Source organism: Malania oleifera, chromosome 2 (genome assembly GCF_029873635.1).
Source record: "Malania oleifera isolate guangnan ecotype guangnan chromosome 2, ASM2987363v1, whole genome shotgun sequence".
NCBI lineage: Eukaryota > Viridiplantae > Streptophyta > Magnoliopsida > Santalales > Ximeniaceae > Malania > Malania oleifera.
In genome coordinates this window covers 138,334,697-138,362,313 of record NC_080418.1, presented here as the reverse complement: position 1 = coordinate 138,362,313, position 27,617 = coordinate 138,334,697, and the positions used below count along the sequence as shown (strand labels likewise).

Genomic DNA, 27,617 nt, shown 5'->3' with positions numbered 1-27,617 from the left:
ATGATGTCCAGTTTTTTTATTCATTTAGAAAGAGGGACATGTACCCCAGCTATAATGTAGAGTACACACATGCATGAAAAAATAAATAAAATAAAATAAAATACGAAATACAGAATAAAATACAGGGAAATAAAATGAAGGTGATACAGTAGGTTTTGGTACAGAACCATGTGTGGTACATCACAATGCTGGAAAATACACAAAAAAAAGAAGGAGAAAAATTACAAAAAATAAAAATGCTCAGCAGATGCTTTGCCCTCCATTCTAGTGCTGCCACCTGCAAACATCCCAAAAGCCCTCCATTCCTGCGCTGCCACCTGGGGCTCCTATTCACCTGCGCACAGAAAAGAAGAATGAAGTTAGCCAAGGAATCTGCAAAATCAAATCAGGAAAAATCAGTCACACGTGCAGGAAAAATTATTCCCTGACAGTTTGTTAGTAGGGAATTTTGTGGGAATGATCCACGCGGGAGATGGAATTGGCGCCAAAATCACCCCACAGCCTCCCTATAAATAGGGAGGCTCACACATTGCAAAGACACACGGGGGGAAGCATAAAGAAATGCTGAAAAAATCGGGGGAGATAGAAAAGAAAACCTTGTAGAAATTGAGAGGGAAACACCTCAGAGAGCAGTAGCAGTACGCAGCAGGAATTGAGAGAAAGTGAGTTAGGAAAAGGAAAGCTCTGAGTTTGAGAGAGAGAATCAAAGAGGGGAACCCTGCCAAATTGCAGAGAAGTAAAGGAAGAAAAGTGAGGGAGGACATCCTGCATAATTCAGGGTGCGGAGCAGTAAGTGAGTATAGAAGCAGTGCAATTCAAGGGCAGAGATCACCACATACAGAAGGGAGAAGAAGACAGGAGGAGCACAAGACCATAGGTAAATCTTCTCTCCCCGTCTTAATTCTGAGAAATTAAGTTGTGCTATCCTGTTCATGCCAACGTGAGTGCAGGTATACATCCCTGTGAGTCTCAGGTTCTCAGTATAACGTGAACTCAAATTTTCTAAGGTTTGGACCTGTACATAATTTAAACACCCTAGATCCGATCCCCATCCCTCTGAACCCGAATTTAAGTTCAGATCCTCGCCCTCAACCCGGCCAACCCTATTTTAAAATCCCACTAGGCCGGTCCATCTTTTAAAAAATCCTCCAACCTGTTTTCAAAACACCCCGGCCCAATCACCTTTTTTTTTTAAAAAATACCCTAGGCCCTGTTTTCAAAATCCAAGTGGGCTGGTCTTCTTTTTTTTTTTTTTAAATGGTGGGCTCTATTTTAAAAACCAAATTGGGCTGACCCAATTCTAAAAGACCCAAAGCCCAATCAATTTCCAAAACACCAGTCCCAATTTAACTTTCAAAATATTAGGCCTGTTTTAGTTTTTAAGTTTGGGCCCATTTTAATTTTCAAGATCCTGAAGCCCGTTTTAAAAACTGTAACCAGGCCCAATGATTCTAACCCCAAGCCCACCTATGGTTTAAAATACCCTAGTCTTTTTTTTTAAACACCCCCCATAGGCCCACTTAAAAAATCAACCCAAGCCAGTTTCCCAATTGGGTCCACACATTCTTGACCTCACGTGCCTGGTTCACTTAGGGTCACTCAAGTTCACTCGAGTCAACCCAGGTTTGACTCACACACGCACTGGGTTGACTCACACGAGTCAACCCCAATTTCACTCACTCCTGGTTGACTCTCCCGAGTCAACCCAATCCCCACTCACCGGATTCGGACGAGTCCCACTTGTCGTTGAACCCGGGCCCGAAATCAAACCCTAACCATCCACAGCCAGTACCAGATTCCACATATAGACTGCAAGCAAATACAAAAACACAAAAAGAAAGGTGAAGATACTTAGCTCCAGCACTGGTTGAGGCCTCCCATTGATGCACCCTTCCCTTAAATAACTTCGGGTTCCCCATTGCTTGCCTTTGAGAAAGTAAATACTCCAGAAATTTCACCTTACACCAAGGAGAAAGATATGGAGTTACTGAAACACGTAAAGAAAGAATAGTGAAGGAATAAGCGAGTTAGAAAGAAGGATGTGAGGAGCATATATATATATATATGATACCATCCTATTTACAGGGTCTCTGAGGTGTCAAGAAATATACCCGAGGAATGAGAGATTCCCAAAGAGACGAAAGAACGAAGAAACACAAAGCTACTGGGTGATTGGTCTTTGTTTTGCAGAAAAAGTATAGGTGAAACCCTAAGGTTTCACTTTCAGTTGGAGAGAGCAGATGGAAGCTAAGAAGAAAGAAAACTGAAGAGAGGAGGAGGAGGAGTTGGCGAGAATGAGGAGAATAGAAAGTGCCAAAAGTAAAAATTTTAGGTTCAAGTATGGTTACCCTCAAAATCGTCTGGTTGGAACTCGTGGCTTCACCTTGAAGGTCCGATCAAGAGAGTTACATGGCCTCCCGACTGCCCTTGGATCATTGTTCCCATTAACGGTTGAGATCCTCGCATCAGAGAACAATTATTGCGCCTGTACCCTTTCGTCCGCCTGTCACCCTGTGGCCTTGGCGCTAGGAGATGCTTTTTCTCCCAGCCGTTCAATCACTTGAGCTTCAACGGTTCTGATTGCCCTTGTTAGGATCATTAAATGCATCTGTTCTCCCCTCATAAGTGCTTCCATGACTTTCCAATCAATTGGTGACACGTGGTACCTTTGCCACCTCTACGATCAATGCTTTGGTGGGGGGGGTGGGCTTCAGATCTGCCACCGTTCGATCCTATGAGGCTTCAATGGACATGATCGTCCGTGTCAGAAGCATTGATCATGTCCTATCCTCCGACGCAACACGTGGCAAACGTGTCACTATCATCATCAACGCGTTCAGAAGCCCGTGAACCTTTTCCCTGAGCCATCTGACCGTCCTCCCATCGGACGGACGAAACCACGCCATGACATTGCATCTACGGCCGGGGTTCTCCACATGTCAGGCAGCCTCAAATGTCAGACCGCTCCTCCTCTCGCTTGATGCCACGTGTTGACCCGTTTCCCTACACGCGCGGGCATGACGCGTCCCCCTGGAGTTTGTCAGAGGCATTCGACATGGCTTGCCTGCCTATCGCTGCGTGGCACCTTTGTCCTTTCACCCATTAATGCACGACGGCTTGGCGCAAACCGACAGATCACTGCTTGTGTGGACGTTCAGAATGACACCATTTCAGCAATCCGTGCCCATTGTGTCTCATACTCGTTGTTGGATCCACACCCCACCAACGACCATGATGACGCCGCGTCATAGGTCTCACCGCGTAAACATGTTTGCATACGACACATCCACACACACGAGCATATGCATGTCCACATTCATTCATACAAATTCACACACTCACATGCATACATGCACATGCACGTACACACCAACACATGTGCACTTTCATCCATGCGTGTCTAGATCCATGCATTCTAACATTTACACACACACATGCACACACGCACACATCCACCCAATCACATAGTTACTCGTTCACGTACATGCATACATGTACGTAACACTCATGCACATATGCATGCACTCAACACCTTCATACACATGCATTCACTTAATCATGCGCGTACATGCATGCAATACACGCACTCACATACTCATGCACATACATGGATGCCCTTATATTCATGCACATGTTCACACCGATACTCTAAACCTTATGGTCTTGACCAAGACCTTAAACTGGTTTTTCCCTGAACCGGTTAGTGCTTAACCGGCTCCTTCCCCGAACCGGTTCACCTTGGTATTCTTCATCTCGCTTGTTTATTATTTAGATATCGAGAAAATTCACAGAAAATCCATAAAAATTCAAAAAAGCTCAGAAAATTTCTAAAAAATGTTTTTTGACTTACCTTCATGGTTTTTGTCTTAATTTTATTTGTGCTATTTTGAAGTTCGGGAAAAATATTGAAAAATCACAAAAAATGTTTTTACACTTAGAAAAATCCCAAAAATATTTTTAGGCCCAGAAAATCATTTCCATCCCGAACAAATTCCAAAAACCTCTCGGAATATTATTTTTTCCTACTTAGAAAAATCCTATGAGATTTCAAAATTTAGGAGAGTATTTTGTACCTTATTTTCTCGATTTTCCTATCCCGATAATTGCAACAAAGGGCATGGACTCTTCAGAGTATTGGATTGCCCTAGTTTTGAGGGAATACCTATATAGTATCTATTTGGTGCATTTTCTTTGATTTTTGGAAGGGAGTAATTTTGAAAGGCTTGTTAAATTTGTTTTAGGATAATTTTCGATTAATTTGGTACCGTTTGTAAGAACGGGCGCGTAGGGGATGCTAATACCTTCCCCTTGCGTAACCGTACTCCTGAGCTCGACTCTGATAACACTGACCGATTCTACTCTTAATGGGATAGCAATCAAGTGTTCTAACCACACTTCAAAAGGTTAGTGGCGACTCCATCACATATTATTTTTTCACGAAAAATAATTTTCCAAAATTCACATCCATTTTTCCTAGTTCGCAGCCGCACCCGTTTGCCAGAATGGTCTTTGGCGGGTCTGGTACGTCGCAACATCGGGTTTCAAGGAGAATTAGAGAAATCACCTTGTAAGTTAGGAGTTTATTAGCAGATCCAAATTGAAAGGTGGGGTTGGGATTTGGGAATGTGGTTTCCAAAAACATCTCTTTAATGGGAAAATGGTTGTGGAGGCTTCCCTTAGATGTTAACTATAGGGTGCATCATAGTGGATGGGACTTTAGAGGGAGTGGTTTTGTGCCACATGCCTGCCTGTGGGAATTCATGTATCAAGTTTCTTGTCTTTTTTTTTTTCTGCGCAACTGTTTCAAAATAGGCAATGGCAACAGGGTTCAATTATGAGAGAATACCTAAGTGGGAGGGGTTCATTGGATTCGTTGGTGCTTCATTTGTTTAAACTCTCTTCCCAACACAGTGTGCCTAAACACCCCCCCCCCTCTCCCTCTCTTTCTTGACGGGAGCTTTGCTTCTTGAAACTTCTACTTCTTTAGGAATCTCAAATAAAGAGAAATTGTTAAGTTGACCACTTCACTTAATACCTTGAGGCATTTTGTTCTGTCTAGGAGGAGGGACGAGTGTGGGTGGGTGATTCATCATGTCTTTTCTTCTACCAAATCTTTTTTTCTACATTATCTTAAATCTCCTATATCCAATTTTTTTCCTTGGAGCCACATCATTTTGAAGGCTAGAGTTCCATCAAGGATTCAAACGTTTATCTAGACTGTGATTGAACAGGATTAACATGCATGATTTGCTGTAGACCCAAAGGCCTTATGTGGTTCTCAAGCCTGAGGCCAATGAAACGAGTGCGCACCTCTTCCTACGTTGCTGGGTTGCTAACCGCCTTTGGAGTGCCCATTCTTCTTGATTTGGTGAAGCCTGGGTGGGCGATTTTTGCTTGTGAGATACCAGGGTTTACAAAAGAGAATGAAGGGAGAAGTCTATTGGGCATGTTTGCTATTTTGTGACCTTATGGATCTGATGGAATACAAGAACCTTCAATGTTCGCGTCACTTTTCCGGGTTTGTTGTGGGTCTATTCTTTCAGGTTCTTTAGGGTTTGCGACTGCCTGATCTTGTTAGGGGTTGGCAGGCAGCACTAATGTAATTATTTTTGGCTGTGTTTCATACTCTTCTTGGGAGAACATCTTGTTTTCTTCTCATTGTACTTTCTGGTTTTGGTTGTTAATGTATCTCCTTTCTCTTTTTTTAAAATAAAATCTTTATTTCATTTTGGTCTTTAAGCTTGCTTTGCTGTGAACAACTTCTGGTTTGTTAAATCAGGGTTTAATACAAAATATTTTAGAAATTAGTCTTCTATTTTTGCTAAACCATTTGATCTAACTGAATCATTATGATGGATAATGTCAAAATCATGTACGACAAGAACCTTGGGAAGATCCTTGCTGGAGAATAATTAAGAAGAGTTGAGTCAAGGAATTGTTGGGTTACTATGTGTTTAGTTTAATTAGTAGAGTATTATATGTATAGAGGCTTGTTTGTAGTCTTTGTGGGTATGTTTGTAATCTAATGTAGTTTTAGGGGTTCATATGTAATTTCATGCAAAGACGCTTTCTTATAAATAGTGTGTGGAATCCTAGTTTCTCCTCTCTCCTCCTTTCCCTTGCTCTCTTCTATCTCTTCTAATCTCTTCCATGGCTGCAGAACCTTGATGTTGCCCCTGCATCACATGATTTTATTTATACTGTTGTTTTTCCTAGGTCCTTTGGTCATTTTATATTTCCTAGTTCTTTTGCATTCCATTTAGAACCTTGTACTAACTAGAGAATGGATGCAATCATGTTATAACCTCTCAATGGATCAATGTACTGCAGTACTGTTTAATATTGCTCTGAATTTTAAGTGATCGTGCTTTTGTTTTTATGCTGTCATGTTTCTCTAAGTTCTTTTGTCTTTTTCTATTTCGTATTTTATGATGTGATTGTGCAGTCTATTAATTTAAGAGTGGTCCTTTGGTAATTAAGAATTTGTCTAAAATGTTGATAGAAATAAGGCATTGGGCTTTTTTTCTGAAAAATTTATGCTGTTATATTTTTCTTTGCTGCTTTTATATACGGCCTTAAGTAGTTAGATTAGTATCACTCACATTTGTCTTTTTATTTCATCCCCTCCAAAAATATTTAAAATTTTTCATTTGTTTATGTTGTTTCTTTGTTTGAACACCTGCAATTCAATAGGGTTGTGAACAAGAGGTTGCTGAGGCTGCAAAAGGATCCTCTGATGAGTTTAGGAGTGATTGCATCATGCGTTTTTCATGGGCTCTTGTTCACTCAAGACAACCAGCAGATGTGCAGCGTGGGATAGCAATGCTTGAAGGTGAAGCAACAGATATATGTGAATAGACAAATATATAAACTCTCCCACCCCCACCCCCACCCCCACCCCCACCCCCTCTCTCTCACACACATACACACACAGATTCTATCTCCCTCTTTTCTCCTCTGCCCCTTCTGTCATTCAAACGCATATATGTTTTGATGATGCTATAGCTTTCTGTCTGAAAAACACTCATTGGCAGCTTCTTTAGATGGTACTGGCAGCCCACTGCAGAAGAAAGAGAAGCTTTATCTTCTAGCTGTTGGGTATTATAGAAGTGGAGACTACTCAAGGAGCAGGCAGCTTGTCGAACAATGTCTGAAGGTCTGAAAACCATACCAGATTTGATTTATACCTCACAAATCTATATTTTTTTGACAATCAGTTCCCTTCTTAAATTTGTTACGAATTGTGACTCCATTTTTTTAGTGTTGCCCAATGTATTAAGGTGGTTTTCTCATTTCTAAATTAGTCTAGATTTTAATGACTGTTTGTTGGATGTGGTTTTCATTATTGGTCGTTGTAATGGGCATCAGTGCGATCATGCTTTGAAAGTATTCTATTTTTATTATGCCCATGCTTGCTTATAGTTGCTTTTATATGAAATTATTTTAAATTGTAGTCTGCTTGAAATTGTATGGGTTGGTGTGGCTCTGTAGATTTCACCTGATTGGAGGCAAGCCTTGATCCTCAAGAAAACAATTGAAGACCGAATAACAAAAGGTAACACCTGTAACATTGAAGCTTGCACTCCTTTTCTAATATTTTCCACATGATTGATTGAAGGAATGATGATATTCTTCTCTATGCAGATGGTGTGATTGGCATAGGCATTGCTGCAACTGCCGTAGGACTGTTGGCTGGTGGAATTGCAGCTCTGGCTCGCAAGAAGTGAACCCTCCTACCCCACAGCTATGTGCATAACAAATCTTTCACTGTTTGTCCTGTTGCCATGTATGTATTCAATCCTGACTCCAGTTGTTTTACTCTTGAAACTTTCTCCAAGAGAGACAGTAAAAAAAAAAAAAAAGGGAAAATAATGTGTAGAAAGTAGGGATATGTTAAACATAACCATGATCTTTTTTTTTTTTTTTTTCAACTAATGTTAATGTATAGAACGTATTATAAGAAAGTTTTTGATTTATTGTACCTTTCTTATTATAAAAATATACACGTATAATTTATTTTTTATTTTTTATTTTTTATTTTGAGTTTTGTGATAAGTTGTGGGGATTTGTAATCTAAAATAGGGAATCTATATTATTCAATATCTACCAATTATCATTTGAAATGTTTTGATTTGAATCCTTTGCACAAATACTATAGAATTATTCATCACTTGACACACGATTGGCTGTAGAAGTAGCACGTTTAGCTGTTGTATTGCCCATTGAATACACAGTGGATTCACTCCCAAGTATTTCCAAGAGGAATTCTTTTAAATCTCTTGATGTGTCCTTAGCTATTGCATCTTCAAGAGAGACTTTATTTCTCTTGAGATATAGTTCCTTAATCTTTTTCAAGTCCTTCTCTGCACGGGTGACGATCACACGGCTGAGAGTGTCTTCATCAGCTCTGGGCTGGTTAATCGCACTGTGCAGCACCTGAATGCAGTCGCACTGGTTCAGTTCCATAGAAATACAACTTTCATTTATAGATATAAAGCTTGCAATCTTAAGAATGATACATACCTTTGCAAAGTATTTCAATGGGTTCTTTATGCATCGAGTGGCAATACGCAATGATGCTAAGAACTCATCGGCAGGATGACCCCTCAATCTCTGAAATGGGAGATCATATCCAATGTACCAATTCAGGAATAGGATCTTTTGTTAGAATTTTCCTTTGCTCAGCCCCCCCAAAAAACACATGCACTTAAAAGAAAAATTCATATATATATATAGACCTTGGTGATGGATGAACCAACAGTGTCTTGGTAATGGTTGAAGGTTGCAATGAGCTGTGACCTGCTCCTTGTACAAAGGATTCTGATGGTTTCTTCATGGCCGGCAATGAGCTGTGCAGCATGTGCCCTTCTCCTTGTACAGAGGATTCTTATCATCTCTTCAGGGCTGGAAGATTTCTCCCGCATCTCATTCTTAAGAATACTGGCTTCTGAATAAGCCAATTCCTCGTCAATCTCGTCCCCATCGTACCTGTAAGGGCTCACCATCGCAACCAGAAGCTAGGTATATGGAAACCAGGAAGACAAAAAGTAGAGAATGTCAGAGACTTGTTAAAGATTAAAATTACAAATGATCCCTAATAAGCCTTCTTTGTTGCTCAAGTTTGATGAATGTAATTTGAAAAGCTGTGTGTTTGAGCATACTCTTCGCATGTTGCCGTCAGTGTGAGAGGCAACATCTTCCTCCAGGGAATGCCTGAAACGAATCTGGTAAGCACGTTTCACTGCCAGCAGCTCATCTGAGGATCTGATACATGCCAATTCCACGATGACTCTGTACCGAGGTATTGCCTTCTTCAGTGCCTCATTTGCGAGCACAGCATCTCTATCGGCAGGGTCCAAAATCCAATGGCTCAGAGCGGTCTATTTCCAAATGAATTAAGTAAATAAATAATACTGCATAAATCTGAAAACACACACACACATTTATATGTGCTTGAGTGGTTAGGTAAAATGTTTGAATGTGAACCTCAAAGTGGGCAGGAACTTCAGATTTAAGCAGCTCGGTGAGGTCCTCTCTGTATATCTCTTCATAAGCTAGTCTTATTAGCTTTCTTTGAAATGCATTTCGGTGCCCTAGTATTGATATTATTGCTGCCTTGTCTCTTCCCCATCCTACCAAAATGTTTGAGAAACTGTTTTTAGTAAACGAATTATTTTTCAATATTGCTATTCACCGCAGGACTGTCACAGGTTAAAAAGGCAATCAGCACTTTTTTTTTTTTTTGGTTCTAACAAGAGAAAACTTAAAATTAAAAAAGATGGAGCATCGCCACATGGTAGGCAAACCTACCACCACTGGATTTGGGTCGAGAGTATTTGGTGGCACAATGGGAATTTAGTATCATACTGTCCTGGGAATTATGAATACAGTATTGTGTATTTGATATGAAATTGAATAATTGAATTTAAGGCCCGTTTGGAATTTAGAAAATGTAAGTGAAGGGAAAGGAAAGGAATATAATTTCTTATGTTTGGTTATCAAGAAAATTAAAAAATAAAAAATAAAAAATATATCAAATCAATGAATAAAAACTTGTTTTTATATACTATTCATGTTTAATTTTTAAAAATTTTAATCATATTAGAACAAATTTTTATTTTTAGTAGTATTTAATATAAAGAAAAAAAATATAATAAAAAATGAGTTTTCTTTTCGTTTTCCTTTGCTTTCCTTTTCCTATCAAAATTTTTTATCCAAATGGACCATAAATATATGTAGATTTGAATACAAAGATTTTATTTAATTTCATATAATATCGCATCTAGAACTTAAACTTCATGCTTTCCATTTGACGCATCCAAATGTTGTTTCAACATAATATAGTCTTGGTTACTAAAGAGAGAAAATTGCCATAGAGCCAAAGTCAAAGCTAGGCTCATTGTTTATTTTTATTTTTTTAAATAATCAAAGAGAAGAGAAGAAAACCTAAGTTCTCTCAATTAGGTCAATAAGAGAAACAAAAAAAAAAAAAAAAATTTGTTCTATTTGGTTAGACTAATTGAAGAGAAAAGAAAAGAAGTTTTTTATGATGATTTACAATTTTATCCTTCTAAGAAAGCGTAGGATGATTAGGCAAATGGCATTATCTGATATACTTTCTTTTCCAAAACTTTAGAAAAAGAAATGTAATTTTTTTAGATTAATCTAATTGCACAAGATCCATTAAATGTAAAACTAATATATCTGCATGCACATTGAACTTTAATTATCACACTATTTTCATGGGCCATGCTTCCTAAAAAATAATCAAACCGCATGAAAAATAAAATAATAAAAAAAAAATGTGAAGAAGAAGGGAAGGAGAGTTGTGAGATTGGTTATATATAGTAGAGTTTTAGGAGTTCAAAAAAATTTCTAGATCTCTTCAATTTAGAAAGGAGAAAACGGGAGTTTGTTTAGCCTCTTGTACTTTGTTTTTTTGATTCTTTTCTCTACCCACATTATGATAAATCAAGAGAAATCATTTTTTTTCTTTTTCTCCACTTTTACCGAACCAAACACAAATAAAGTGTAAACAATATATGATACTTTTAAAGTAATAGAATGAGACATTAATTAAAACATCTTCCTTTCTCGATTACTAGTAACCTACCAAGATTTCTTGAAGTAAACATATTCTTATTTTCTTTACTAAAAAAACTCATTTGCCTTGAGTGAGCAACAAAAATGAATAGGAGAAAAGGGAGAAGACAAAGAGGAAGATACATACATTAAAAAAAAAAAATTAAAAATAACAAACAAAAGAGAGTTAGCGTTTGAAATGAAAGTAATGAGATAACCTTGACAAGCCTTCTTGATACTTTCAGCATCTTCAATAGAAGAAGGATGTTCTGGAACTATGAGGGTAGCCATTTTCATTCTCTCTCTCTCTCTATTGGGTTTTTAATTGATGGTATCCTGTTCCTTAGCCAATTTTGTATAAAGATGGAAGGGGCCAAACGTTCTTGCTTAAACAAATGGAAGTTTCAAAAATTAATGCCTCCATTGCGAACGTATCCTATTTTCAAGCAATGGTAGGAATTCAGTTAAATATTGTAGTTGTTCACCCTCACCCAACATCAGGACTCCATGGCCCAACGGATAAGGCGCTGGTCTACGGAACCAGAGATTCTGGGTTCGATTCCCAGTGGAGTCGGATCAGTGAACTTGTCTCATCACGATATGAGCAAGCGTAATATCTTTATTCATTTTTCTTATGAACTTAATTTCAGTTTTTTTTTTTTGCTCTACACAGAGTTAAATTATGTTTTATAACATCAATTTTTTCTTTCTACTTTTTTTTTTTTATGAATTCCTACAAGTTATTAGATAAAATATTGTCAAATATAATAATATTTATTGAAATTTAGAATTTTTTTTTTTTTTTTATGATTAAAAACTCCTACTTAGGCAAGTCCTTTGACCGACTCAAATAACACCAAGTTGGGAACTTATTGAAATTTAGAATTTGTATAAGAAGATTTTTAGAATGTTAAAAGTAAACACTTAAATAAGAGAAATTATTAGTTAGACCGAGTCTACTACGTCATTAATTCAATAAAATAATGGCAACATATACAATAGACCGCATAAGTAAAACATAATTAACTTTCTATTTTTCTTTAAAAAAAAAATTCATGATAATTCTCCTTAAAATAAAAAGTAAGTGCAAAAAAATCTGTAGTTAATTTTTCTTGCAAAAACAAATTACAATGAGATTCATAGTTAATTCATGGTTAAAAAAAAACTCATATTTAATATAATTAATTTACCAAAAGAATTGAAATTTTAAGTGTCATTGAAATTTTAAGTGTTAATTTAACTAGTAGTTTTAGCAAATTCATTGGTTGTTCATAAAAAAATTTATATTTTATTTAACAAAAAAAGCTATAAAGTTATTAAGCTAATTTTTTAACAGACAAATTAATGAATTTATTTGATTTTTAGATATCTATAAAATTATTTAATCATATGATTATTTTAACTATTTTTAAAATTTTATTTTTTCTAGCAATAAAATTTTATAAAATATAGATAAATAATAGTGTTGTACTTTCAGACTAAAAAAATATATAGTTCATTCTAAATAATAATATGTTTAGTTAAATAATTATTAAAAAATAACACATTTCATTTTTTAATATGAAATTGCTTTGACACAAATGAATAATAGAAAAAATATTATTTACAAAAGAAAATTAACTATGTTTTTTTATTATGAAAACTACAATATTTTTATTTATCTATATTTTATAAAAGTTATGGACTATATTTCTTTGGAATGATAAGTATAATATTATTATTTATCTTTGTTTTATAACATTTTTATGGTTTTGCCAAAAAATAAAATGAATTTAAAATAATCATATGATTAAATAATTTTAGAGATATCTAAAAATTAAATAAAGAACCTACCACGTCATTCATAATATCCAATAAAGTAATGACAATAGATACAATAGACCACATAAGTAAAACAGAATTAACTTTCTTTCCAAAACAAATAAAAATCAAGTGCAAAAAAAAATTTGCAGTTAATTTTTCTTTCCCAAAAAAAAAAAAAAAAAAATTTACAATGTGATTCATAATTAATTTTTTTAGAAACTCATATTCAATGTAATTATTTAACAAAAAGAATTGAAATTTTAATTGCTAATTTAATTAGTAGTTTTAGCAAATTTATTGTGTTGGCTTTTTGAGTTCGATCTCTATTTTGATGCTGACAAAGCATAAGTTACTTATGTATGTCTTTAGCATGTGAACAAGTTCATTATCTTAACACACGCATAAGGGAATGGAAATGGAAGACAGAAGGAACGAAAAGCTCACATCATTTGACGTTTTCTATGGAGTCAGAAGAGCAAAAAGAAGAAGACATTTCACTTTAATTGTAATTGCATTTAATTTTTATTACTTTGGTCTATAATAATACATATATCTGCCTGATATAACTTAATACTCAGATAGGCCATAGGCAGACCTTAGGGCAAACGGTCGACCAACGTTGAATTTTTGGGGTACTTTAATAGCCCAATCGACTGACCCATTTCAGTTATACACACCTCGCTCATCGAATACTTTGTTGTCAAAAAAGGCAAAATATTGATTAAGTCTCGGGCGATCGAACAAAAATGAACGTATCTTCCATGGTCGACCGAACCCTAGTCATTGACTTTTTCACTGTCCCCTGCCACCCGAACTTTTCATTCAAAATCACCCCGAGCAACCGAATTGTGAGACTCGGCAAATTGAACCATTCACCGAGCGACTGAAACAACAAAGGTTTGGAAAATCGCCTAACTCAGCCGACCGATCGTTTCCCACAGTCAACCGAACCCCAAAATTCACTTTTCTCTTTGTGTTTGTTCAGGCGACCGAACCTCAGGACCGGGCGACCAAAACTCTCGGGTTGCCAATAATTAACTGCGGTAACTTGGGTTAAAATTTAATTAAATAAATCTAATAATACCTAGCGTGTCCCAACAGTAACATTTTTGAGAAACAACTATATATACCCTTTTTTTTGCTTAGATTAGTAACTTTTGTAGTAACCGGGAAAAATAAAATTAAAAAAATATATTAATTAAAAAATAAAATAAAATAATAATAATAAAATTAAAAATAAAATAAAATAATTAAATTAACAAGTAAAATGAATAGTATGATAAGGAAATATATATATATATATATATATATATATAAAATTGTACAAGCTTCTTCAGGAAGCTTTGCTTTGATTTCGGTCAATCCAATTGGAAGGATTCCTGCGCCAGTGTTCTCTCTCTCTCTTCTACGACTCTCTCTCTCTCTCTTCAATTCCGGGCCAGTTTTACGCCGGATCGACAAACCGAAGCCACCACGACGCTCCTGGCGAAGTTCTCTGCAAATCTGTCGGAGCGGATCGTTGGAGAAAGCAATTTAGAAATCATCCCTAAGTTGAGGTAAGATTTTTTAAGCCAAATTTGACTTTGTGGTTGTTATAGAAAATGTTGTACGGACGAAAATAATGAAGTTTAATACTGGAAATTTTCGATTTCAGGGTATTGGTCAGGAAATCTTATAGGGGTTAGACTAGATTGTTTTGAGGGCTTTCTCACTAGTCAGGTAAGGGGATAAATTAAGCTAGTTCTTTTTGAGAAAATGTATATATATATAGCGTTTGATTCTTGGAAAATAAATAAATATATATATATGATATATGATTTATATTTGAGAAATATTGTTGAATATGATCGTATGTTGAATATAGAAAACTTGTTCAGTGTGGCATGAGTATAAAATGTTGTGAACTGTTTTCTATAATGGGATTATGATATGGATTTTACAATGGGAAAACCGGCGTACGGGCCAAGATTTTTATATATGTGGTTTGCCGGTGTACGGGCTATGTTATGTTGTGATTTTCCAGCCTACGAGCTGTGCTATGATGTGATTGCCGGCGTACGGGCTGTGTTATGATAAAATGTGTAATACCGGCGCACAGGGCGATGATTTTCATGATATATGTATATATGCAAAATGATATGATTAATCTATTAATTAACGATATGAGATATCCCTGTATCACATTTTTAACATATGTTATATAGTATCAGAATCTAGTTGGCTTGGTCTAGGCTAGCACTTGCACGGTACCGTTGTTATGTGTCAAAGGCCTTCGTGATCATGATATTTGTGCTAACGCCGCTGTACGGAGTGGTGTGAGATTGGATGGTCAATGTGGTTTTAAGAAGTGTGTGATCACCCTTGGTGTACGGACCAGGTCAGGTGACTCACTCGAAAAATGAGCAGCTCGGAAGCTATCCCAAGTATAGGAGTTTTGTCGTGTAATATTAAGCCCAAGGGTTAGATCGTCTCCTTAGGGAATGCGTTTAATCTCAGATTTTACGTTCTTCCAATCGAAATTAAAAATGCATTGAACTCAGTTCAGATTCGGGTTTTTCAAGACGGTTCAATTTCACTTGTGACAAATTAAATGACACGTAATTTAAAATTCTAAACTAACATGCACTAAATAAAAGAAAACAAGAATAAAAACTAAAGTGGAACATTGTCCTCAATGTGAAAGCATAGGGGAAATAGAAAAGACTATGCACGGGAAAAGTAAGGCGTACCTGAGTGGCGAAATAATGGAAAACAAATATCGAACTACGACAAAATAGACCTGAAAACTAACTAAAAATAAAATAAGATAAAATAAAAGGAAAATAAGGGAAAGAAAAACATCACAATCGTCTTGGCGGAGGCTCTGGAGGAATTTCGTCTGGTGGCCGCAGGTCTATAAATTGCATCGGCGGTTCTCCAAATTTGAGTCGCCACAATCGATCAGTCGTCATACCTGCACGAAAATCAGCCTCAAATGAATAAATGTGTGTCAAAATACCAAACAATATGTGTGCAGGTTGACCCTCTTGTGTTGACAAGAATGGGTCTTTATTCAACATCGTTTCCAGGAAATTTGCTTCTTTACGAACTAACGGTTGAGAGAAAGCGATCGGAATAATTACCTGCAGTTCTTCAGAAGTATTAACATGAAAGGTTTTACCTGGTTCTTTGAAAATTATATGCTCACTAGACTGGTCACCCTCTTTATCGGGTGTACATATCATCATACCACTGCAAGAGTCTGCCTCTACATTAGGCTCCTTAACATCTGATTCAGGCGGGGGTGACGGTTTCATGATTTATGAGCTCGGAGTATGAGGTATCATAGGTTGGTACTCTGTATGGGTATCAGTCTCCTTATCAACTAACTGCTCCACTTTGGGCTCGTTTCCTTTGATTTTTCTTTGAGTTCATCTATTTCAACCGTAACTTCCGGTGTTGGGACAACTATTTGCCGGGCGATGAGCATCTCAGGTTGGGGAAATTCTTTCTCGCTTCTTGAAGTAGTGGTGGTCTCTGCTGTCTCAAGAGAAACATCATGTATTTGTTGGTGTGGCTGCTGGTACTCGTGAGGACTAGGCTGAGGTTCCACAGGCAATTCTTCATTTTCTAAGATGTTCAACTGCGTGCTTATCGCATTAATGGTGTCCCGCAATTCATTATTATGATCGACTTGAGTTTGCATGAATTGTTGGAGCATGTTCGCCATCTGTGTTATGCTATCCTCAAAAAATTCTGACGACGTACAGCTCGGAGGGATCTGTTGTGGCTGATATTGAGGCGGAGGGTTGTTTGGGCAGTTTGGTAGTTCATATGCATCTCTACCACTAATTGTGCTGGTAGGATGTGCAGTCATGGGTGCCTGAGTGTATCGTGTATTGCACTGTGGGACATTGTCAGCTAAGTAATCAAAGAATGATAATACCTGATCTGGATCCTCGCTGACGGGCTCTCCATTAGACATAGTCTCGACAAAACACTTGCAATCAGGGGTAAGAGCAGTATAAAAACAATTAACTAACCTCGATGAGTCAAACCCGTGATGTGGGCAAGTACTTAGCAGATCCTTGAATCGTTTCCAACAAGCCCCAAATGTCTCGTCATCCTGTTGCACAAAATTAAGAATCTGTTCCTGCAAAAATTGAGTTTTATGTGAGGAACAAAACGCATGCAGAAATTCACGCTCCATATCATCCCAATTAGTGATAGAATGAGGTCTCATAGAATGAAACCAAATCAGTGCCCTATCCTGCAAAGTAGTAAGAAATAAATTCAGTCTAGTAAATTCGTGAGTTCTAGCATGAGAGAAAAACATGTTGCAAGTTAACTTAAACTCTGCTAGGTGCTGATAAGGGCACTCAGATTCCGTCCCGTAAAACTCGGGTAGCAATGATGACCTCCCACGCTGCATCATGAAATTAAGCTCGTCATAAGGAAGAACAGTGGAAGAGGATGCAGTGGCATATTCAAGCTGCAAAAAATCTATTATCGTGCGCGGTGCAGGTGCAACCATTTTTCAAAACTCAATTTTTTTCTGTTTTTGTTTTCTGCTTTTTTTTTTTTTTATAAAGCTAATAAAAATGACGGGAAAAACATAAATTTGAGATTAAAAACAACATTCCCCGGCAACGGCGCCAAAAACTTGACTCACTCGAAAAATGAGCAGCTCGGAAGCTATCCCAAGTATAGGAGTTCTGTCGTGTAATATTAAGCTGAAGGGCTAGATCGTCTCCTCAGGGAATGCGTTTAATCTTAGATTTTATGCTCTTCCAATCGAAATTAAAAATGCACCGAACTCAGTTCAGATTCGGGTTTTTCAAGATGGTTCAATTTCACTTGTGACAAATTAAATGACACGTAATTTAAAATTCTAAACTAACATGCACTAAATAAAAAAAAACAAGAATAAAAACCCTACGTCTACTTAAGGAAACATTGGGACACACGTTAATAAAAACTGGAAACCTAGAACATGGAACTAAAACATGCAAGAATGGAAACTCAATTAAACACAAACGCACATACTAAAATCGAACCTTTAACAAAACTACAAAAATTAAATCAAGCATCATATTTTAAACGCAAACACAAACTCAACGAGAATTTAAAGCATGCAAACAATGACGAAATATAATAAAAACATGAGTTTTTGCTCAACCCGACCCTAACTAAACCATGCTTCGGTAAAAAGACTAAATTTTAAAAAAACAACTTCAAAACAAAAACACTCTTTTTTTTCTTTTTATATTTTCTCTTTTCATTTATTATATATTTTAAGAGAATGATAAATAAAAACAATCAATTTAAATTCTTCAAAGCTAATGAGAATATTAATTAAAAGCAAGATAAATAAATAATGATTAAACTTCAACTTCATAAGAAAGAAAAAAAAAATATTAAAATCACATAACCCAATATTCAAATCCTAAACTACACAATGAACGTTAATAAAAAAATAAAACTTTCAATTGCAAATTAAAAAGAAGAGGAAAGAAAAGAAAAGAAAAGAAAAAGGAAGAGAGAGAGAACAGAGGAGAGTTGCAGCAGGGAGTTTGGGCTGCTTCGGGTCTGCTGGTGAAGGCTCTCCATTGCTGGTGTCTGCTGCAATCTGGACTACCACAGCTGCTGTGCTTCGGCTGGTGCAGCAGGGGGCTCGGCTGGCTGCTGCAGAGGGCTAGACGGAGTTGAAAACAGAGAGAAGTTGCTGTGCCGGAGAAGTTTCTGTGCCGTAGAAGTTCTGCTGTGTTGCTGGGATGTTCACGGGCAGCAGCAGTGGAGGACGGAGAGGGAGCAGCAGAGCAGGGAAAAGAAACGAAGGAGACAGAGATGGAGATAACTAAGTAAAGAGAGAAACAAAGCAAGAAGAGGAAGAAGAGAGGAGAAGAAGGAGAGAAAGGAGAGAGGCTGAAAAGAGAAACAAGACAGGAAAAGATTAAAGAAGAAGAAGAAGAAGAACAGAGGAGCGTCACCCCATGGGCTGCTGCTAAAAGAAGAAGGAGAAAGAGAAGATTTAAAGGGGATGGGGAAAAATCCTATGACTCGGATTACCCAACCCGACCCGTTTGCAACTGGTTGACCCGGCAACTTGATTTTTTCATTTTTTTAATTCTCTGTTCGTTGCAAATTCTGCTCTTCTGGAGCCCATATCTCATAAAACTCAAAACACGAAAGTTGTAGATGATTCTTTCCTCTTTCTCTAAAAATTTAAATCGTCTCGATCGGAGCTCAGACGGAAAATTTATGCATAAAATACGAACAGGTGTCGGTTTTGATTCCCGGGAATTTTCTTGCGACAAAAAATTACCAAATTCTCATAAATAGTGCAATAAAGTTCAAGAATGATGATTTTGGCATTTTAGTAAAATATTGGATAATTTTGGACATTTAATTAAAAATATAAACCGTAAAGCCCGAGTTAAGATGCCCAATTACGCAGTTTCGACGCGTAATCACACCCCCCAACTAACGTTTTGCTAGTCTCTAGCAAATGACGTGAATGAATCTCAGGATGGTGTCTACAACTACATACTCCAGTAATCATGAAATCAATGCACATGCGATATAACTATACCACTTCACATACAAGAATACTACTGAATTTCACACAGGCTCGTTCATATTCAATATATACGACTCCAAAGCACGTCACTCATGCAAGTTTCATCATTTATTTGCGATTTGAAAGCAGTATACTCACATAAAGTTAATCAGTGCCACATTCAGAGTTAATGCAATCATATAAATTCGAGTATAAACGGGTAACCTCTCGAGGTGTGTGTGATGTGTGTGACTCAGTACACCTAGGACGCCAGTGGACATCTACAGAACGGTCGCTTTGACTCGGCCTAACTGGTATACCCTCAAAAACACTCAAAAGGAATGGTTTCACTCATCATATGTGAGGAAGAATGTCGCGATCAAACATCCCACATATTAAAAAGGAACAAACGCTAGGTATATGGAGTGGACTAGTCAGGAAAGGATCTAGCCTATTTATGAGGTGTTGGGTCCTTCACCCTAGCATCTTCTCACCTACTGGCCATATCCAACCGAGACCACCCTAGATCAACTTACTCACAAACTTGTCGTGAATACATCTAAGGCATTGACCGGTTGAAGAATCTTCGTACGTGGAAAATACGTGTCGTGTCCTTGACTTTTTGTGATATGTATTTGAGCCGGCATTGACATTTCATTTCATACGCATGTGTATTGCTTATTCTTTCTTCTGCTCATTCTTCATTTTTTGTCTTTTCTTGATCAATTAGGACAATATTACACTTCTTTTGTAATCTTCATACCATCAATGAGAATTGAGCTCGAATAGGGGTCCATGAATTAAGTCTATCTCTAGGGGTGGCTCAGCCTTCACATCTTGAGTAGGCTACAAGACCTAGGTTTCTATCTCCCCACTAGGTGTCACCTCTAAGCTAGCAAATCAAAAATAAAGACTAGTGTACAAGGAATCATCCAAAAAAATAGAATTGAGTTATGTGAACTCTGATTTAATATTAACGCTCAAAAGGATGATAAATAGCTCAAGGATATCTCACAAGGTGTCATAGTCTCCACGGGTGCTCTCTCAGTGCTCACAAGAAACCCTAAGTGCAACGAATCACGTAAATGTGTTTATTCAGTCTCGTGAGATGCCGTGTAAATACAGGAAATTATATAGTCAAATTAACACGAATGTACTACCAATCGAATCTTCATGGAGTCATAAGATCATATAGAGAGAAACTACGCATGATTGACTCAAGTGTGTCATTCTTAAGTTATATGCAAGTATGCGAAAGGTATGAGTCAGTGTTAAGCATGACATAATGCAATGTAATCCTTCAGTACTCCTCCTTTCTTTCTCTCTTTCTTTTTTTTTTTTTTATTTTTTTTGAATTTTTTTTATTTTTTTGTTTTTGTTTTAAACCCAGTACGTGTATGTGCACAGTGTTACATGCGAATGCTCATCCCCCCCCCCCCAACTAAAGTGGAACATTGTCCTCAATGTGAAAGCATAGGGGAAATAGAAAGGACTATGCACGGGAAAAGTAAGGCATACCTGAGTGGCGAAATAATGGAAAACAAATATCGAACTACGACAAAATAGACCTAAAAACTAACTAAAAATAAAATAAGATAAAATAAAAGGAAAATAAGGGAAAGAAAAACATCACAATCGTCTTGGCGGAGGCTCTGGAGGAATTTCGTCTGGTGGCCGCAGGTCTATAAATTGCATCGGCGGTTCTCCAAATTTGAGCCGCCACAATCTATCAGTCATCATACCTACACGAAAATCAACCTCAAATGAATAAATGTGTGCCAAAATACCAAACAATACGTGTGCAGGTTGACCCTCTTGTGTTGACAAGAATGGGTCTTTATTCAACATCGTTTCCAGAAAATTTGCTTCTTTACGAACTAACGGTTGAGAGAAAGCGATCAGAATAATTACCTGCAGTTCTTCATAAGTATTAACATTAAAGGTTTTACCTGGTTCTTTGAAAATTATATGCTCACCAGACTGGTCACCCTCTTTATCGGGTGTACATATCATCATACCACTGTAAGAGTCTGCCTCTACATTAGGCTCCTTAACATTTGATTCAGGCGGGGGTGACGGTTTCATGATTTTTGAGCTTGGAGTATGAGGTACCATAGGTTGGTACTCTGTATGGGTATCAGTCTCCTTATCAACTAACTGCTCCACTTTTGGGCTCGTTTCCTCTGATTTTTCTTTGAATTCATCTATTTCAGCCATAACTTCCGGTGTTGGGACAACTATTTGCCGGGCGATGAGCATCTCAGGTTGGAGAAATTCTTTCTCGCTTCTTGAAGTAGTGGTGGTCTCTGCTGTCTCAAGAGAAACATCATGTATTTGTTGATGTGGCTGCTGGTACTCGTGAGGACTAGGCTGAGGTTCCACAGGCAATTCTTCATTTTCTAAGATGTTTAACTGCGTGCTTATCGCATTAGTGGTGTCCTGCAATTCATTATTATGATCGACTTGAGTTTGCATGAATTGTTGGAGCATGTTCGCCATCTGTGTTATGCTATCCTCGAAAAATTTTGACGACGTACAGCTCGGAGGGATCTGTTGTGGCTGATATTGAGGCGGAGGGTTATTTGGGCAGTTTGGTAGTTCATATGCATCTCTACCACTAATTGTGCTGGTAGGATGTGCAGTCATGGGTGCCTGAGTGTATCGTGTATTGCACTGTGGGACATTGTCAGCTAAGTAATCAAAGAATGATAATACCTGATCTGGATCCTCGCTGACGGGCTCTCCATTAGACATAGTCTCGACAAAACACTTGCAATCAGGGGTAAGAGCAGTATAAAAACAATCAACTAACCTCGATGAGTCAAACCCGTGATGTGGGCAAGTACTTAGCAGATCCTTGAATCGTTTCCAGCAAGCCCCAAATGTCTCGTCATCCTGTTGCACAAAATTAAGAATCTGTTCCTGCAAAAATTGAGTTTTATGTGAGGAACAAAACGCATGCAGAAATTCACGCTCCATATCATCCCAATTAGTGATAGAATGAGGTCTCATAGAATGAAACCAAATCAGTGCCCTATCCTGCAAAGTAGTAAGAAATAAATTTAGTCTAGTAAATTCGTGAGTTCTAGCATGAGAGAAAAACATGTTGCAAGTTAACTCAAACTCTGCTAGGTGCTGATAAGGGCACTCAGATTCCGTCCCGTAAAACTCGGGTAGCAATGATGACCTCCCACGCTGCATCATGAAATTAAGCTCGTCATAAGGAAGAACAGTGGAAGAGGATGCAGTGGCATATTCAAGCTGCAAAAAATCTATTATCGTGCGCGGTGCAGGTGCAACCATTTTTCAAAACTCAATTTTTTTCTGTTTTTGTTTTCTGCTTTTTTTTTTTTTTTTTTTATAAAGCTAATAAAAATGACGGGAAAAACATAAATTTGAGATTAAAAACAACATTCCCCGGCAACGGCGCCAAAAACTTGACTCACTCGAAAAATGAGCAGCTCGGAAGCTATCCCAAGTATAGGAGTTCTGTCGTGTAATATTAAGCTGAAGGGCTAGATCGTCTCCTCAGGGAATGCGTTTAATCTTAGATTTTACACTCTTCCAATCGAAATTAAAAATGCACCGAACTCAGTTCAGATTCGGGTTTTTCAAGATGGTTCAATTTCACTTGTGACAAATTAAATGACACGTAATTTAAAATTCTAAACTAACATGCACTAAATAAAAAAAAACAAGAATAAAAACCCTACGTCTACTTAAGGAAACATTGGGACACACGTTAATAAAAACTGGAAACCTGGAACATGGAACTAAAACATGCAAGAATGGAAACTCAATTAAACACAAACGCACATACTAAAATCGAACCTTTAACAAAACTACAAAAATTAAATCAAGCATCATATTTTAAACGCAAACACAAACTCAACGAGAATTTAAAGCATGCAAACAATGACGAAATATAATAAAAACATGAGTTTTTGCTCAACCCGACCCTAACTAAACCATGCTTCGGTAAAAAGACTAAATTTTAAAAAAACAACTTCAAAACAAAAACACTCTTTTTTTTCTTTTTATATTTTCTCTTTTCATTTATTATATATTTTAAGAGAATGATAAATAAAAACAATCAATTTAAATTCTTCAAAGCTAATGAGAATATTAATTAAAAGCAAGATAAATAAATAATGATTAAACTTCAACTTCATAAGAAAGAAAAAAAAAATATTAAAATCACATAACCCAATATTCAAATCCTAAACTACACAATGAACGTAAATAAAAAAATAAAACTTTCAATTGCAAATTAAAAAGAAGAGGAAAGAAAAGAAAAGAAAAGAAAAAGGAAGAGAGAGAGAACAGAGGAGAGTTGCAGCAGGGAGTTTGGGCTGCTTCGGGTCTGCTGGTGAAGGCTCTCCATTGCTGGTGTCTGCTGCAATCTGGACTACCACAGCTGCTGTGCTTCGGCTGGTGCAGCAGGGGGCTCGGCTGGCTGCTGCAGAGGGCTAGACGGAGTTGAAAACAGAGAGAAGTTGCTGTGCCGGAGAAGTTTCTGTGCCGTAGAAGTTCTGCTGTGTTGCTGGGATGTTCACGGGCAGCAGCAGTGGAGGACGGAGAGGGAGCAGCAGAGAGGGGAAAAGAAAAGAAGGAGACAAAGATGGAGATAACTAAGTAAAGAGAGAAACAAAGCAAGAAGAGGAAGAAGAGAGGAGAAGAAGGAGAGAAAGGAGAGAGGCTGAAAAGAGAAACAAGACAGGAAAAGATTAAAGAAGAAGAAGAAGAAGAAGAAGAAGAAGAAGAACAGAGGAGCGTCGCCCCATGGGCTACTGCTAAAAGAAGAAGGAGAAAGAGAAGATTTAAAGGGGATGGGGAAAAACCCTATGACCCGGATTACCCAACCCGACTCGTTTGCAACGAGTTGACCCGGCAACTTGATTTTTTCATTTTTTTAATTCTTTGTTCGTTGCAAATTATGCTCTTCTAGAGCCCATATCTCACAAAACTCAAAACACGAAAGTTGTAGATGATCCTTTCCTATTTCTATAAAAATTTGAATTGTCTTGATCGAAGCTCGGACGGAAAAGTTATGCACAAAATACAAACAGGTGTCGGTTTTGATTCCCGGGAATTTTCCTGCGACAAAAAATTACCAAATTCTCATAAATAGTGCAATAAAGTTCAAGAATGATGATTTTGGCATTTTATTAAAATATTGGACAATTTTGGACATTTAATTAAAAATATAAACCGTAAAACCTGGGTTAAGATGCCCAATTACGCAGTTTCGGCGCGTAATCATCAGGCAAACCCATCGTGGTTACAGACTTATGATTGACTTGGCAGTGGTCGGCCAACCATTGTCAGGTCCTGCCTTCAGGCCACACAACCCAGTCATGTGGGGGTAATACATGACAACAGCCAACTAACCTACCAGGAATGTTTTTATATTATTATTATTTTATGAGATGAAATATGATTATGAAAATGCAATATATTCTACTATGATTTGATACATAGGTATGTTTTCCCAAATTTGATAAATAGTTACTGAACATGTTATGTATGATATATGTAGAACACGAAATACTCATGTTGCCACACACTGGTATTAGTTTATTTTCCTTACTGAGAGGTGTCTCACCCCTAAATTTCATAAACTTTTCAGGAACCCCAGATAAGAGAGTGGGAAAAGCCCCGTTGAATTAGTGTTGTGTATCTGCCCTTTTGAAGGGTAAGTTTTGTAGGGACAGTTAGATTTTTGGGAAAATGTCTCTAGGTCTTATTTTTTAGATGTATATATGGAAATACGGTGGTTGTAGTGACTCTTGTATTTGTTGTAAACTGATGGATGTTTTGTATTTACAATATTGTGAATATAGATATTTCCTGTTGCTTAGGCTTCCGATTGTGTTCTGATGTATCCTTGGTACCCACAGGTCCAGGTGGATTATGATTGGTTGAGCTGGGTTTTGAGATATATGATATTGATTTTATTTTTAAAAAAAATTGTAGAAATTGAGCAGGTCGTGACAGTCTGGTATCAAAGCCTAGGTTGCTAGGTTCTGTAAACTTTAGAATGCAGCGTAAACAATACCAGATTTTAGGAAATGATTTGAGGTTGTTCTACAGTCTAGAGGCAGGACCTCCGTAGTAGTTTCTGTGTTTTTCTTGGGGTGACGATTTTAGGAAAACCATAGTAAACTATTATTGGGTTGTGTTCTTAGAATGTAGGACTGAGGATTTGAAATGAGTTAGAAATGTCGAGATAAGTGGTGAGGATAGGTGGGTAAATTATGAGGGTAGGATTACTGAGTAATTACTATTTTTCAGGATGGATCCAGAAGGAGGAAATAGTGCTCATGCGAGTGGTAGTGATGGAGCAGGACCATCAGGTGCAGCTGAGACCGACTCTGACACAGTATTACATAGCGTGGCTCAGCAGGTTATGGTTGAGATCGCTAGGAGCTCGAGGGAGCAGAGTGGTCCATCTGCAGGTTATGGGTGCACTATCGAGAAGTTTATGAAGATGAATCCTCCGACATTCTCAGGTGGAGTTGATCCTATAGCCGCTGAGAACTGGATGCAGGAGACCGAGAAAGTCTTGGCCGTGTTGCAGTGTACTGAGGAATAGAGGATCCTCTTCGCCACCTATAGACTGACAGGAGAGGCCGAGAGGTGGTGGACTGCAGTGAGACTATTGGAGCAGCAGAGGGTGACCCTTATAGCCATGGCATGGGATCGGTTTAAAGATTTGTTCTTTGATAGGTATTTTTCAGCTACTATCAGGGAGGCTAAGGTAGAAGAGTTCCTGAGTGTGGAGTAGGGACAACTATCCGTCTAGCAGTATGCGGTGCGTTTCATCGAGATCTCTCATTTCGCCCCATACATTGTTCTAGATGAAGTGAGGAAAGCTAGACAGTTTGAGAGAGATTTAAGACGGAGCATATTTAAGCAAGTGGTGGTACTACGGATCCAGGACTTTACTGAGTTAGTCGATAGGGCAGCCTTGGTAGAGATTGGTGAGCATCTTGATGTAGAGGAGCAGGGACTGAGGAAGAGATCTGCATCTGCCGGTTACCAGCAGGGTCATAGACCGAGGTAGTGGAGGAGAGGAAGTCACAGTAGAGGACGGAGGCAAGAGACGGGAGGACGCGAGGTGCAGACAAGGCAGGGTCCTCTAGTCTGTCAGACTTGTGGTAGGAGACACTGGGGAGAGTGTTGAGCTGGAGGCGTGGTATGCTATCGTTGTGGTAGATCAGGACACGTGGTGCAAGACTGCCCTACCCCACCAGATGCAGCTGTTGGTGTGGTATGCTATTGTTGCGGTAGATTAAGGCATATGGTACAAGACTGCCGTACCCCACCAGATGTAGTTCCAGCTCCTAGACCACATCGGGGAGGCTATCAGGCACCACGTGGGGGCTAGCAGAGGAATACGGCACCAGCTAGGGTGTTTACTCTGACGCCGAGTAAGGCTGAGACGTTAGGTGACGTAGTGACAGGTATGGTCATTATGCTTTCTTTTAAAGTTATTGCATTATTTGATTTAGGAGCTACACACTCGTTCGTGTCTTTGGGTGTGTTAAATTATGTGGGGCTGAAACACAATCATTAGATGTTGAACTGTTGGTATCTACACCGACTAGGTCAGTAGTAAGATGTAATAGGGTACTTCGAGATTGTCCAGTTGATATTCAAGGAAAGATTTTGTCCACTGATCTGATAGAGCTAGACATGCATGGGTTTAATGTTATATTTGGCATGGATTGGCTAGCAGCTAATATTTTCAGCATAGATTGCCGTGCATAAGAAGTGATATTCAGATCTCCAGGGGAAGCAGAATTTAAGTTCGTAGGGTCGCAAGTACAATCCCCGCCTCAGCTAGTTTCATCTATTCAGGCTAGGAGACTATTACTGAGTGGGTGTCAGGGGTTTGTGGTTGTGGTGAAAGAGATGTCAGAAAATGAATTGAAACTTGCTAGCACGCCTGTAGTAAAAGAGTTTACAGATATTTTCCCAGATGAGTTACCAGGCTTGCCACCCGATCAAGAGGTAGATTTTTCCATAGATTTACTTCTAGGTACATCGCCTATTTCCAAAGTACCTTATCGAATGGCGCCAGTAAAGTTGGCAGAATTAAAAAATTAGTTGCAAGATCTGCTTGATGAGGGCTTCATACGACCCAGTGTATCTCCGTGGGGAGCTCCGATGTTATTTGTGAAGAAGAAAG

The 27,617-nt window shown here is 37.9% G+C and overlaps 2 protein-coding genes and 1 non-coding gene across 4 annotated transcripts in view; 2 read left to right on the top strand and 1 right to left on the bottom strand.

Moving 5' to 3' along the window:
• LOC131148955 (mitochondrial fission 1 protein A-like) overlaps nt 1–8,021 on the top strand; it is a 31,370-nt gene extending 23,349 nt beyond the window's left edge. Inside the window, exons 2-5 of one of the 2 annotated variants that reach the window (XM_058098938.1) lie at nt 6,694–6,832; nt 7,044–7,156; nt 7,492–7,555; nt 7,645–8,021. In XM_058098938.1, the coding sequence (XP_057954921.1) occupies nt 6,694–6,832; nt 7,044–7,156; nt 7,492–7,555; nt 7,645–7,727 (399 nt within the window). In that variant the 3' untranslated portion in view covers nt 7,728–8,021. Of the gene's footprint in view, nt 1–6,693; nt 6,833–7,034; nt 7,157–7,491; nt 7,556–7,644 lie in introns of both variants that reach the window. The other variant, XM_058098937.1, reaches the window with a different exon arrangement.
• Nucleotides 8,022–8,160: 139 nt separating this feature from the next.
• On the bottom strand, nt 8,161–11,373 carry LOC131148407 (annexin D8-like). Its single transcript, XM_058098110.1, has 6 exons — nt 11,301–11,373; nt 9,487–9,632; nt 9,162–9,380; nt 8,739–9,017; nt 8,524–8,613; nt 8,161–8,436 (listed from the first exon to the last, which is right to left on the bottom strand). Exons 1-6 carry the CDS (start codon nt 11,371–11,373, stop codon nt 8,161–8,163), a joined length of 1,083 nt encoding a protein of 360 aa, XP_057954093.1.
• Nucleotides 11,374–11,583: 210 nt separating this feature from the next.
• TRNAR-ACG (transfer RNA arginine (anticodon ACG)) lies at nt 11,584–11,656 on the top strand. The gene has a single exon. It is a non-coding gene; the product is annotated as a tRNA-Arg (tRNA).
• Nucleotides 11,657–27,617: the final 15,961 nt, after the last annotated feature.

Coding starts and splice junctions, on each gene's coding strand:
- LOC131148407 (XM_058098110.1), bottom strand. CDS start 11,373: ATGGCTACCCTCATAGTTCCAGAACATCCTTCTTCTATTGAAGATGCT. Junction 8,614..8,738: donor TTGGTTCATCCATCACCAAG/GTCTATATATAT, acceptor CTCCCATTTCAG/AGATTGAGGGGTCATCCTGC. Junction 8,437..8,523: donor CATTGAAATACTTTGCAAAG/GTATGTATCATT, acceptor GACTGCATTCAG/GTGCTGCACAGTGCGATTAA.